Raw genomic sequence first — 15,050 nt, forward strand, 5'->3', positions numbered from 1 at the left:
TAGATACCTTCTGGGTATCATATTATTTTCATTTATAGCCTACAGATGTGACTGCCTAACTCTGAGAATATGGTGTGCCACAAGTACATTTTGTAGGTGAAAAGGCATAAAATCACCTTGTATACTGTGTAGTAAGGTATGAGTATAGCCAGCTTCTCCAGAATAACTAATTTGTTAAATTTACTCCTTGACTCACCCTCTAGTAACTTAATTGTGTACCTGTACCTTAAATTAAGGTCCAGCTGCTGTCAAAATCTTATGTCACGCTTGATTGTTTTACTGTTTCCCTACTGTTTTGTGGTTCAAAAAGGATATCACCTTAGGGGGAATTGTGTGATTCTGCCACAGGGATATCTCTGAGTGGCTAGAGGCAGTCTCAAAGGGGGACCTGAACATCAGGACAGAGTCCTCTCTTCATGTGGAGTGTTGCAAGAAAAGGAGTATCAAGTTATGTTTGTGTGACGGTGTCCAGAATTATTTGTCTGTTTCTCAGAGAGATGGAGGTGAACATAACTTGGTTTTTGTTCTTTTGCTGTTTGCAAGCCCAGAAGTTAACATAACCTCAAAAGTATGGGCATAAACATAACCTGGGAAAATGTTCCTTTAGTAATAATAAATGTCACTACTGCCAGAGTAGTAGTGGCATTTAATTTTTTTTTTTTTTTTTTTGCCTCAGTTCAACTTCATGCATCTCTTTTTCTCCCTATTCCTGTGCTGGGCAGCTAAGATAATGAGGTAAAATTTGAGAAGATTTAAAGCTGTGTAGTAACAGTGCTTAAGACTGCATTGTCTTACTGTTTTTTCTGCTCATTGGTGATAGTGCGTAGGAGAAGACTTGTGAGCAGTTTTAAGCAACTCTTCATCAGTTGCCATATCCTATTGTCTGAAGAACAAAAATGGACACTTAAAGACCAAAACCCTGCGAGCAAAAGTTGCTGCAGGGTGTTCTCACAGTCCTCTAAAAGAACTTGAAGGTAAGGTAGGAACACATGCCTGTTGAGCAATATCAAGTATCAGTTGGGGAGGAGCTCAGGACAATGGGAATGGGTGTTGCCTTTTCCTCACCACTCTGGAGGAGATAATTCAAATGTCTCTTCTCTGTCCAGTGACCTGAAGTCGGACAAAGAGTGTATGTATTGACCTGCATAAGTGGTGCTCATGGCTATTTGTTGTAAGAGAAATAATGCCTTTAATCCACTTGCTTTTAAGGGTGTTGGGTGTGTTGGTATTTTTCAGTGTGGTGTTTTGGGGTTTTTTTCAGCGCTGCACATGGCGTTGGCTGTTCCTAGATGAGCAGCAGGTTTCCTGTGGGTGATGGCAGCTTTGTTCGTCACTTTATTTATGGATTTCTTCCTTTCCCTAGTAGAGCAAGTCAGAGGATATGTCTGGCTGCTTCTCTGGCTCCTAATCATTTAATCTGTTCATGCAAATAATCCTTTGTGGTTTTGCTCTTACATTTGGGTTTGTTACTTGTAACCCATGATGCTAATCTGGATTCAGGGATCCTCTCTGAGAAGTGGGCTAAGATTTGAGTGGAGGGAATCAGTGATTCTCCAGTCTAATCTGCTGAGCAAGACAGGCCGGATAATCCAATGTCCAGTCCAAAAGTTCATCCAAAACTTCTGCAGTGTCTCAGTGAGTTTAGGTTGACTGTAAATGCTGGTGGTTCCATCACAACCCTAAGTGTCATGTTCCCATAGCTAATTATCCTTGGGTTTTGATGATAATTTTAAAATTTTATTTCTAGTTGATCATGTCAGACTTCAGTGGTCAGCTATGGCTCTGCATTGTGTCTGGGGTTTATTTTCCCCCCTGTTGAAAGAGCTATCTGTTATCAAAAATCTTTCACATGTGCATAAGTACATACACCATTACCATCTCATGGCTTAAATTAAGCAGGATGAGCTTTCTTGGGATTTGAGGCATGATTTTTAGACCTTGGACACTTCTGTGGTTATTTCTTGTATTTGTCTCAAGTTTTCATCTAAAAATGCCAGAAGGTGACATAGCATGTCCCTAACAGTCTGGTGGGCGCTGTGTACTGAAGTATTTTCTGCTCCCTTCGTGTTTTTTGAATAATCTTTTTGTAATTTGGAGTTTGTTTACCAGTTATCTGCAGACTGGCATGGAGCTCATAAAATAACTACAGTGATTTCCAAATTCTCTTCAGTTTTACCCTCCTAACCATAACCAACATCACTGTTCTTAGTTGAACGGTTCCATGTGGCACCAGGAAAAAGCCCTTTGTCCAAACAACTCACCACTCTGTGCATTTGATGTGTTATTAGTTATGCTTAGTGGCTTTTTCACCAAAGAGGTTTGCTTAGGCTTGTCATTTAAACAAAAAGTCATTCCCATATGACTTCCAGTCATTCCTTACACCTTTATATATAAAACGGTTGCCTCCTACTTAGTTTTCTTTTCAGGATGTGAAATTGTCCCTTTCAAAGCACTGTGTTATGTAGAACTGGTTTTTATCCACATGACGAGATTAATACATAATAAACTGAACTTTAATTCTCAATTTCTAATTTAAATCTAATATACTTTTACCCTTGTCTAGCTGCTATGATGTTTTCCCTAAGTTCATCATCAGAAAGTTAAAGATATTTTGATGGGAAAAACTATTGGTATGCATTCCCTTCCTGGAGTCTGCCCTCTCATGTCATATTTATGTTTGAAAGGGCTTTTCATCACATTCCCTCCTGATTGACGGGTTGTCTGTGGAGTGGTATTGATGCCGAGACAGTAATGTGCCTGTTAATACATTGACCCATATCTACTCTAGATGAAATAAGCAATCGCTTTAAAGCAGATAGTAGTGTCTTTGTTACACCACACAATTTGCCTATCTCTTCTGCCTGTCCCAATGGTTTTTAACGTTTGGAGTAATTTGAAAAATTCTAGTAGGCTTTGGAAGTAGTAGTGAATTGTCCTTATTATCAGAACAGAATTTTTCTCACTCTGTTCATTATCCAAGTTTCCACTGTTGGCATAAAAGCAACTGCTGTTTTGGTTTGGTTTTGTTTCATTGGCTTTTTTTAATCCCTTTACATCTTCATGTTTTAGTTTTAAATCTCATGGTCAGGTAATGGCACCACACCTTCTAATGAGCCCTAGTTGAAAACCCTGCAGAGTAATCTTGTTTGATTTGTATCCAAAATGTTAGGCAGTCCCACTGGAGAGAGAGAAACTTCCAAGGTTTATGGACTTAAATTTGCAGAGTGGGACAGATAATCCCCAGGATATCGCTTACCCAGCCAGTGTTTAATCTCCTGTATCTTCTGCAATCTGCTTCTCTCAATTGGGTATCAGGAAGGAATCCCGAGCAGACTGTCTCTCTCCTGTTTTCAGGGAACTTGAAATAAACATTACTGAACATGGTCCAGGTCTACTACTGTGTTTTGTGCTGCAACAAACTGAGCATCCCTTCCTCAAGTTTTTACTGTAGAAAACAAGCTCCTTTGTTGCCATCACTGCGTTCTCCAACGGGACCAGCAGTTGCCTTGTCTGAAAGCCAACGTTCAACTCTCGTGCTCTTCAGGATCACTGCCCTTCCAAAGGGTTAATTCTGCATATATATATATGTGTGTGTGTGTGTATTTTCCCCCTAGCAAACTATTGACTTCCACTGTGTGGAACTCAGCTGTCTTGGGACAGGAATCAGAAGGTGGTACGTCCTCTGCAGTTGCTGGTAGTTGGGTTGCTCTCAGCTGCTGTTGGTGGCTGTAGGGAGCTGTACCTTTGGAAAGAAATTCTGCGTTCCCTCTCACAAAACATCACAAAATTTCTCTCTGGCATTGGATTTACCTCTCTGATAAAATAATTGCAGGGAGGGCAGCTATTCTAAGTGTAAGTGGAGTCGGCCTGGATACCGTGTAGTGATTCATGTCCTGGAAAAACATGGTTTTCCTGTTTCAGTAGTAGAGACATTGTTTCTGGCAGTCTGCTTAGAGCAGTGGCTTAGTGTTTGGGAAATGCTTGCAACTGTGGGCATCTGCCTTTTTCTTTCTTTTTTTTTTTTTTTTTTTTTTTTTGACTGTCTAGCTTGCTTTCCAACAAACAAATAATCCTAAACAGGGAAAAAAAACCCAAAACCAAGCCTGGGAATTTATTCTCTTATTTCTAGGCTAGAGATTAGGATACAGATTGCATATCTGTAATGATAATGGTGATAAAACACAATCAAACAACAAGCCTGCAGTTCAAAGGGAATAATAAATCAATGTGTTACCCATTCTCTTTGCATGTAAAACATTAATTAGCATGGGGTTTTGAATTTTATGTAATGTATATGACTTCTTGAAAGTATACCAAAATATTGTTCAAACCAAAGGTAATAAATATGGAGGTACTGGTTAAAAAAACAGAACGAGAAACTTGTTTACTTTATAAATCAGTATTTTTATGCCAAAAATCACTGAAAGCACTTAGAAATTTGAAATTATTCTGGCATATAGACCTAAATTGGTCATAAATGATCTCCTTCAATGTTAAACTTTTTCAGGCACACCTTAAAAAAAAAACAAACCACCACAAAACAACCAACCAACCATACAAAAAACCCCCAAACCACCCAAAAGCAACACAGGAAAAGTCCATAATCTCAAAGGTCCTCGCGTGTTCCTGTTCCGGCTGTCTGTCCGCTCTCCCCAGGGTTTGTCATCTTGTGCTGTCGAGTGGGTCATAAGTCACAGCAGTGGTGACTGTTTCTAGGTCAGAGGGTAGCGTGTTGGGAAGAGTCATTCTGTTAAGATGCACAGGAATAGTGCTTTCCTCTTGGAGTAGGGAAGTACTGACTTGCTACAAGTTTCTGCGTTAACTTCACAGGACAGACCCATTCTGCTGAACTGGTGGTAGCAACGTGCTAGTTTCACAGCTGGTCCGGTAATCCATCTGGATATTGTTTGAAAAGGAGAGGAAGGAAAAGGGCAATTCTAGGTTACTTGTTTCCAAAGGTGGTGGGGGAAGGCACTGAACTGTCCTGGTGGTTACCCTAGCTGTTCTGTTATCTTCATGGCTTATTATACACCAGGCATTTAACATATTTGCACTGGGTTTAAATGGTATTAACTGCAAAACCAGGCCAATCTGTTCTGTCTTGCATTAGCATCATACATTAGCATCTGCCCAAGGACATGCACTTTCATAAATTAAAGGGTTTTTTTTAAGGAACGTGTTTCCCTAAAAGACTTTTCCTACCGCTCTTGACTGTACTTGTTATAAGGAAGAAGGGAAACTAGTGAAAAGGTGGTTGTAGGGAAGGGAGGCATGCTTTTAAGAGAAAAATATAGATGTGCACACATTGGGATCTTGTAGACCACGTGATTTAAATGTTACAAAACTTCTAATAATACTGTGGGGTGGGTGAAGTTGTTCTGTGGGCTGATGGTGACTAAAGTCTTTGTTTTCCATCCTTCCTAGAAATCAAGAAGCCACCAGTGGCCCCGAAACCAAAATTGGTGGTAGGACACAAGGCGACGCCTCCACCTGTTGCACCGAAGCCAGATGTTGTACTTTCTGGTGTTATACAAGCAGCAAGGAAAACCAAGCCAGCAATTGCACCAAAACCAAAGGTTCTCAAGAGCTCATCTGTTCCAGAAGTCAAACCTCCGTCGTCTACACAAAAAAGCACAAAAAGCTTTGAGGAGGAGCACAGGGGAGGTTCTCCCCAAACACTAGACCACTTGAACTATAGAAATGAAGCCTCGGAAGGGAATACTGATAGCACAGCATATATTCTACCCATGTCATCTTGCAAATTTGAATGCATTCATAAGCTTGGAAATGGGGAGAACACCTGTAAAACTCACATAATTTTTGAGCACTTTGAAAACTTAGAGAACATCAAAGTAGGTGAAAAAACTGCCCTAGCTCTGGGGAATAGTCACAGTGAAAAACTGGCAAATAGAAATCAGGTGGTTTTGAAAGCCAGCATTTTGGAAGAGAAACTTAAGGATGTTCTAAATCATGGTGTGTTTCCTAACAGCAGTCCTGTGAGGCACAGGTATACAGACAAACTTGACAAAGGGGACAGCAGCAGTTCCAAGAACAACATTAAAATAGAGTTTATGGAACTTGTACAGCCTTCATCTTCTGAGGTAGCTAAAGGGAAGCAACAAAGTACTGATGCTGCTGCTGAGTTTCAGATGTCTGAAACTTGTTCTAGCGTGACTGAAAATAACCACAGTTGCTCTTGCCCGTTGGACCAGAAAGTCCTAGAAAATGAAAATTTAAGTAGCAATAGCGTGTTTTCAGGTGAAATGGTTATGAAAGCAGATGCTGAGAAAACCTCCTTTGAAACATCTTCAGTTCTGAGCTCAAAAGTGCTTCCTGTCCCTAAGCCAAGAAAGCCACGTGCTGCGTGCCTAGTCCGTCAGGATGGCATAGACACCACAGGAGACGCAATAAAGGAACCATCAAATTCAGAGAAAGATTCCTTTGGGCTTGTGGAACAAAGCTTTAAAAAGCCAGCAAAAATTAATATCCTTGGCCAAAGTGTTTGTTATAACAATAATACAGAAGTGCTTCATCCTGAACAATGTGAGATAACTCAAAACAGTGCAGACAAAATGCATCAGGTGAAGGAACCTGCTGCAGAAGAGTCAACTTCACAAAATCTTTTGCCTCAGTTGTCACACAAAACTTCTGATTTGATACAAAGTGTTGAGTCTTCTTTAGATGCACACCATAACGTAGTTAACTCTATGGATGAGCTGACAGATGATACCAGTATGCTAGATGCTGTGGACAAAAGGACTAACTTTGTCAGGTGTGATGCTTTGTCCATGAGTTTGCCAAAGCAGCTCAAATTAACTGGCAGTCAGCACTCATCAGCTTCCAGTAGCCTCAACATTTCCCCACAAAAACTGGAAGATAAAGAAGTTAATATAAAGGATGAAAGTTCTCCCAGAATCGTTCCTAAGAAACCGCAGAGGCACAGCCTACCAGCTGCTGGCCTGCTGAAAAAAGCTGCATCAGCAGAGCTTGTGGAGAAAAGTTCTTACGCCTCTAATGAGGACAAATTGAACAGTGTTCTGGAAGGATCTCACTTCACGCATCCAGCCAAGGAGCAAAGTGCACTGTCATCCTGTGACATACCCAAACGTTCTTCTGAGAAACCCGTCTGGAAATTACCTCATCCTATTCTTCCATTTTCAGGAAATTCTGAAGCATTAAAAACTGCTAACATGGCTACCAGCTTCAACCACTTGACTGTTGTGACAAAGCCTAGGGCCAAATCTCTCTCTTCTGTGGACATGGAAAGGACAGACAAGCCTTGCAAAGACCATCAGAAGAAAAACAGCTTGAAAAAGTTTCTCAACATGAAACTCTCAGTTTGCTTAATGAAAAGCGACTTCCAAAAGTTTCTGTCTAAAGGCAGCCAGTCAATGGACAGTGCTATTGCCAACCTTTCATCTGGTGATGGCTACGGGGGCGGCAGCAACCGGAGTATAGCGTCTGCAGGCAGTGAAAGGAAAGCCAAATCTGCCAAAGCACATTCTGTGGAGATAAGTAGTCCGGCGGTACAGAAGAAGAGGCAGAGAAACAGAAGCCAGCCTGAGATGCGAAGCAACCACAGGTTGGAGGCTTTAGATGGGCACGTGCTTTCGGGAGAGAGTTTCTCACAAATGCATTTGAGTTCTGTAACCAGCACCTGTGCTCCGGAGTACGAGAACGTGCGGCACTACGAGGAGATACCCGAGTATGAGAACCTGCCTTTCGCGAGGGCTGCGGCGAGAAATCTCTCTCTTGAATGGCAGAGCTCCAGCAGTGTGGAAGACCAGAGTACTGGCCTCTATGAGGTTGAGGAGCCTTGTGAAGCTACAAACAGGCGTTTGAGACTTGGCAGGTAAAATTAAGGGGAAAGGGAAGTTAAATAGGTCTTTTGTAGCTCTTTGGGTTGTAAACATGTTTAAATGATGACCTGAGAGGCTGTGCCGCTTTTGTGAGATGTTGGCAGGGCTCTTGTTGCTGTGTATCTTTTATATGCTTTTGCTTTGCACTTGGTAAAGAGTTGGGAGGAAAAATAAACTAGCTGTTCCTCATAGATGGTAAAAATTTAGGAACCTAAAGTATGTGCTTTTCCAAATTCAATGCAAATCAGATACAGTCATGTATTTGTGAATAAAGAATAAACCTTAGACAGTCTCAGAATGAACTCGAAGAATCATAGAAGGGACCTTTAAAAAGTCATCTAGTCCAACTCCCAGGTTATCTAGTCCATCCATGGGAGTGCATAGCTGTTAGGTTTGTAGTGGGAATTAATATATTTTTCGATCAGCTGATAGAGCTGGGAAAAAGCAGACAAGCTTTTGACTATGCAAATTCATCCCCAGTTACTGAAAGCTTTTTGGGTATAACAAAAGGTAGTGCTTCTCCCTCAGTATAGCGAGTTTTCTGCATCTCCCTGTGTTCCCACATGCAGTAAAGGTAGCAGCAGAGCACATGACTTGCTCGGAATGTTACTGTAAGACAGGGCTTGGTGGCTGTAGGTTGCTGCTGGTTTTCCTTGTCTCGGGAGGTAGTGGAGACAGGTAGTGTCAAGCAGGTTCCAAAGGGTTCGGACTGATTCACAAATATGCCCAGAACAGGTGTGAAATTGAATAGACAGGAACTGAGCTTCATACCTGTAATACTGTGATTGTGGGTGCTGGGAAGAGGAATGGGACTCAAAGGTTGTCCAGGCTCATTATGTTCTCCCTAAATAGCATCACTTACTGTGTCTGTCAGAGTGAGGTAACAGGTGAAGCATTGTTTTGATCCAATATGGTATTATTTAACTTCTTAAATTCAGCTAATCAGCTTGTCTTATGGGTCCTTGAGCTTTATCTCAAACCAGTAATAAGGATATGAATGAAACATGCTGCTCATATTATTCGTAGTCCCCAGCAAACTTCTTTACCGCGTTGCAAGTATATCCATATTAACAGGAATAAATGACCTAGCTTATAGATAGTCACATTTAACTTCATTTTTCACTGGGTGTTCCTAAGCTTCATTTAATTTTGGATGTGTGTGTGGAGCAGACACATGCTCCAAAGAATCCAAGAGCTGACCATTCTTGAGTGGAGCGTGTCCTGTTCTAGATGAGGAAGAGACAAATATTTTAAGTGGCATCCTGTGTTAATAATTGTTTGTAGAATCGATAGCCTCAACATTGGACGGTTTGATGGAAAGCGTGAAGCTTATCATGGGAAGTAGGATTTCTGGTTATGGGCTTAGTATAGACATATTTATTTGTGTGGTTGTTGAGTGTTTTTCCTGTTTACAATAGGGTGTTTCTTGGTTTTGTCTTGGCATAATTTAAGTTCCTGACTGAGTGTATGCTTTTTGTTTAATCTTTGGGTGTCTTTTGTGGGTTTCCACCACAGTCTCTTAATATTCCCATTATAGGGTTTACGTAAGAATGGTGAGACCAAACTTTAAATAAGGATCTATTTTATGTGTTTCTGTGATCTGTTTTGGTTTGTGCTGTAGTTCTGGATCAGGTGAAGGCATACCTTTGCTTCAGGAAAAGAAACGGACAGTTTTGCTGCATGAAGCATGGTAGGCAGGAGACTGCAGTTGCACCTTGAGTGAAATTGTGTAGTTTTCCTACCTGACCGAGTGTGAGAGGTTTATAGGCATTTCCTCTCCACACAAACCTTCCCCAATGCTGATTGAAGGGTTTAAGTGATCTCTCGTACCCTGGCACATCTGCAACTGCAGCTGCTCCTTAAGCTGGAAGTGCTGACATAAGTGAGTTTGTGTTGTGTTTTCTTTAAAAAGCACACAGAGAAAATCGTAACCAGACCCCCTTCAAGGCCAGGCTGGATGAGGCTTTGGACAGCCTGGTCTGGTGGAGCGTGTCCCTTCCCATGGCAGGGGGACTGAGGCTAGATGGGCTTTGAGGTCCTTTATAACCCAGACCACTCTGTTATTTTATGGAGTGTTTATTTTAAACTAAATAACATAGTCAGAAACGACCTTAGGAAACAACTAATGTGCAGTTACTTCTGTAGATCTTAGAGAACAAAGGGGATAGAACAGGGCAGTGGTCTTCTGACCTGGATCAGCTGCTGCTGGAAGGGTAGGTATGGGTATTCATTTTGGCTCAGGCTTGGGAAGTGTAAGGGTCCTTTGCCCAGACAGAGCCAGGCGGGTAGCTGCTCCAGTTTTCCCATCTGTTCTTATCTCAAATCCTTTGAAGCTTCTTTATCAATGTCGTCTTACCTTTTCTGCATAGTTCTTTAAGAGCCTTTTATCATTTCCTGGGCCAGGTGGTGTTATAAAACCGGTTAGAGAAACAGTGCTGATGTTATTGAAATAATTACTGCTTGTGTTTTCCCCAGCCTGTCAGAACACGCACTTAGCTCTTTTTCATAGACCATGGCACATCAAACTCCTGTAATGCACTGCTAATGGGGATCTCAAAGCAAATTATGATTAAAGTGAAAGTACAAATGAGATTGTTCTTCTGAGAAATTCATAGACAGATTGCCTACGCTTCTAGTCGTAATAGCACATAGGCAGTGTATTAAGTCTGAGTGCCAGACTTGCCATTACCAGAAGAGTTTGGTGGTATCTTTACCCCATGGAACATTTGTTTCTGGAGGAAGAAATAAAATTTTCATAATGTACCCAGTGCTTTGGTGGTTACGGAGAAATTTCCTCCCAGTCCCCTCTGATGAGACCTGTATGCTTTAATGGAGAATGGTAATAGCTTCTGACACTCTCATCCTAAATTCCCGTATCTTATTAAACCGAGATACATTTTGTCTGCTTGGGCCTTCCCACAGGGATTTAAATGCAAATGGTGGGCCTAGGTAATTAGTGGTGGGGTATCAGTTATTACTTACCACTTGATTTTTGAGTTATTTGGTGTCACCCTCCCATCTACTGAAGATGGGCTTGGCCTTAAAAGGAAAAGAACCAGGGGCCTGGTACAGGATGTAAACCACTGAGGCAGGACAGGTGCTGATGATGGAAAACTGATGGGTTTTGCATGTTATTTTAAGTAGTTCCGGGGGAATATGCTCAATATTCCTCACTGGGAGCAGATAATCCGTGTTTTATTTCCACTATTGAAAAAAGAAATCTCTTGAACCAGTTTTAAAGGATTGTTTGTTTTGTCCTAGTCTACTTGTTTGACTGCCAATTTAAAAGAGATAATGAAGGTGGTATGCGTTATTGTGGGGACTCTGTAAACAAAGTGAGTGAAGAACAAATGCTGTGGGAGAGAAAATGTACTGACAAATGTAAAAGAAATTATAATTATCCAGATAAATGCAGATAACAGGAAAAGCAGCTCTCTGGGTGTGGGGTTTTTTTTTGTGAAAAATGAATGCTTCAGGTCTGAAAGTGAGGTGTGAAGTCAGCACTGTTGGTACCACCACAACTGCTGTAACATTGTCAGAGGCCAGTGGTCAAAATGGTTCTGTTTTGAAGTATCACCTTTTTTTTTCTTTTTTTAAACCTGGTTGTCTTCTTTTTAGGGACAAAACAAAATCTTAATTAAGACCAAAACTATTGTTTGTCCAGTAATCTAAAGATGCAAAGGAACAGTGAAACGTGCCTTGGAACATCAGTCATGCTGTAGAAAACATAAACTTTAAATGTTCTAGATTGCGTGGGCTTCCTTTTGGTGTTTGTTGTGTTATTCTAGGCAAGAGAATTGTACTTCAGGTTGAGTGAGTCTGCTTCTTTAGCCTTCAGGGAATAACATACTGTATTTACTGGCTGCTTTTGACTATTTCTTCAAGATGTTGCAAATGTACATGACTGCTAATTGATTCTGATGAAATTTATAGATGTGCCATTGTCATTGTGTTTCCAGCTAGGATTTGTCTTTGGAAAGGGCTGAGGGGTGTATGGACCATGTGACAACAATCCTTTGAGCTCTTAATGTTGGTTTAATTAAATACGGCTTCCTATTTTCCCCACCCCTGCTGATTTAGAATAATCCATTGGTTTTCCAGAAATTAACATCTCAATGCAAAAATGTAAGTTTAGTTTTCCGGACTAAATACTGCTCTGATGACTGAGTCCCCAGAGGTCAATTAAGTGTCCATGAAAGCCTTCCTGGAATATTGAATTTAGTATTGAAATCTTTGTGGTTGAGCACTTTGCTTTGATACATGTTCCTCTTTGATGTAATGAACTTTGTTAGGGTTGAGACATGTTGCTGATGAGCAGTGTTGCACCAGATAAATGTGGTGTTGTTTAGGGATTGGCTACAGTAAGGGAAGGGTTTCTTTTACAGTTGCAAAACTCCCATTGAAAAACATTTCAAAAGAAACACAAAATTCATAAAACACAGCAGGGTCTAAATAGTATTTAAAAAGGCTTCTCAAATACTTAAGCTGAGATTTGAATGCATAAAATAGATTTTAGGTATTGAAGCTATTATACATTAAAAACCAAGTTTTCTTTTTGCTGGATTTTATTGAAGGATATAATTTCCTGATAAGTAGAGGCCAGGTATGTAGATGTTTTTGGATTTCATCTGCTTCTTAAAGAGGATAATGGATTAGTTTCTAATCTGGAGAAGGCAGGTTCCTTTTCCTCCATCAGCTCCACAGGCTTGTCCTGTCTTCCCATCTCCCCCTGTGCTTCCAGCTGGCTTCTGCCACCCGTAGTTGTACGTTAAATTCCCTCTCTGCGATTTTACCTCAGGTTTTAGTGGAATAGCTTTGATAAGCTATTTAGGTTTCCTATCAGACATCATTATCTTCAGTCGTGTGTTCTCACTGAGTTTCCTTCTGTATTCTGCTTCCTTGAGCCTGTTTTTTTTTTCTCTTCCCTGCCTGACTTTGCTTCCTCACGTCCGTGTTACGCAGCTGGTACATGTTGTGCTTCTGCCAGCTCCGAGGGCTTGTCAGTAAAGGGTGAGTCAGATGGCTGGGATCTCCGCTTCCTGTCCCCTGCGAGGCTTGAGGCCTACCGGGCAGCTCGGGAGCAGGTAGCGGGCAAAGCAGTTCTTGCCTACCAGACATAAGGAATGTGTTCTCTTGCTGACTTAGTCACATTTTGCTGTTTTATGTATTATGGGGTGTCTAGTCAGGGTACAAAACAGTGCAAAAAGGGGAATAGCGGTGGTGCTGTTGCTTGGGAACGCTGATGTTCAGACACAAGGACTTTGGGAAGGAATTGGGTGTACACAGATGGCGGGACCCTCATCCCGGGGCTATATGCTGCTCTCTGAGCTCCTTCTCTTTCCTGAGGGTTAGTCAAATCGCTGACCTTGGGTCTGGAATTATTCTGTTTTGTAGTGTCAGGTAGTATAATTATTCTATACTACTAGGCTGGCACATGAAGCTACATGGCAGAAAAGACTTGCAGTAAATGTTTTTGCTCAGGAAAGCATATGGGGTTGTTTTGCTATTTATTTTTTTTCTTTCCTTACAAGACTCTTTATGCAAGTGGACGTCTCCATGGTCTGCTTCTCCAGTACAGGGAGTTTCCCTTAATATGGGGGTGGCTCTCGGTCATACAACTTTGTAGTTTAATCTGTGATACAAACTGAGATAAAACACATATAAGATAGGCACTCTGAAAAAATACTTAAATCTTTTCTTTTTCTTCCCAGAATAAATATGAACTTCCTTGCTTTAAAAGGATCTTGACATGCTCTTGTGCAAATGCATTTGAGATGTGCTGATTTCATCTGTTTTGATGTTGGGAAAGATTCTGAGGTCTGGTGCTCTCCCTCTCCAATGAAGGGGGAGAGAAAGCAGTTGGAGGACTGGTCTAGGGAAGGGTGTTCATGCCCACCGCAGGGGGTTGGAACTTGACTGGCTTTAAGGTCTCTTCCAACCCAAACCAGTCTGTGATTCTATGATTTCCTCTTCCAATACCAAGTCCATTATTCTAGTATACAGTCCACCCCTGAAAATGTTTGGAAGGTCTTATGAAACGAGAACAATTGTGGAGAGCTCCAAAACTGGCATGAAAGAATTTTTGTCTTTGGTGTTTCTTTCATCCCCCTTTTCAAGGGCTCTCTCTTTGATTTTGGTAAAAGAAAGAGGTGACTTGAGCAGGTTGATGTGGACACAACACATAGGGAGACTTTTGACAGAGTTGGAGGTGTAATGATAAAAGACTTTTAATTTATCAGAAAGTACTGTAAGTAATACATAAAAATAGTTGTGGCTTAAGTACTTGATATTATCTTTTTACCAGGTGTAGTTGGGGCTGGATGTGTTTGTGGGTATGACAGGGAGCATGATGACAGTGGTGGCGGTGATGAGGTATGCTGCCCAGCTGCTGGGCAAATCCCTCTGCTGCTCTCCAGAAGGTTTGGTGGTTACATTGGCCACAGCCTCATGGAGTATAGAAAATTACATCATTTTCATCTTGGCGCACATGCAGTCCATGTGCATTAAAAGAGCCATTTTGAGGGTAAATGCAATGTTTGTTGCAAACCAAACAATAAAATGTGGTGTCCTTCATTTCCCACCAAAGAAGTGCTCACCACAGATGGCAAAAAAGTCCTAACTGTGCTATTCCCATCGATTTCCCCCCACACACACCCCCCCCAGCACAATACAAGGATGTCCTCACTCTTCCTCCCGCTGACGTCACCTCAGCTCAGTGTGTCAACTCTCACCTTCAGGCCAAGGGACTATTTAGTGTGATGTGGGGGAGTTTGAAGTAAGCGGAGCAGCGTGTTAAAACCCTGCATCCTTTAGCCTGCATCCTAACGCCCTGTTTATGGGTTGCAGGAAATCGGGTGTCACGCACTTTCATAAATTATTCTCTAATAATTTATCTTTCTCTTGCCTCTTTTATTCCATGTTTGGGTTGTTTTTTTTTTTCCCTTCCTAATTTCGGCATTCTTTGTATGTATTTCCTTTTCCTTAGGATGGAGGAAGCTTAAGTTAACGTTGCGTTGGCCTTTCTCCCCTGCCTCCCCTTGCCAGCGGTGGTATAAATTGCAGGTTAAGAAAATGGAACTCAAGAGAGTATCAGATGTAGAACGGGGAGTCCAATGTGACATGAGAATTGATGAAAGACCCACTTATATACTTAACAACAGCCTTTTCCTGTGAGTTATTTTCAGCATTGGC

At 41.4% G+C, this 15,050-nt stretch overlaps 1 protein-coding gene across 1 annotated transcript in view; it reads left to right on the forward strand.

Annotated features, from left to right (window-relative positions):
• Window positions 1-15,050, forward strand: part of FGD6 (FYVE, RhoGEF and PH domain containing 6) — a gene marked incomplete at its 5' end in the record, with an annotated part of 69,179 nt that overhangs the window by 2,365 nt on the left and 51,764 nt on the right. The window contains one exon of the mRNA XM_084262518.1: window positions 5,425-7,852. Coding sequence (XP_084118644.1) covers window positions 5,425-7,852 — 2,428 coding nt within the window. The remainder of the gene's footprint in view (window positions 1-5,424; window positions 7,853-15,050) is intronic.

The sequence above is a fragment of the Gallinula chloropus genome, assembly GCF_964237585.1.
Source record: "Gallinula chloropus genome assembly, chromosome: 1".
In the NCBI taxonomy this organism is placed as follows: Eukaryota; Metazoa; Chordata; class Aves; order Gruiformes; family Rallidae; genus Gallinula; species Gallinula chloropus.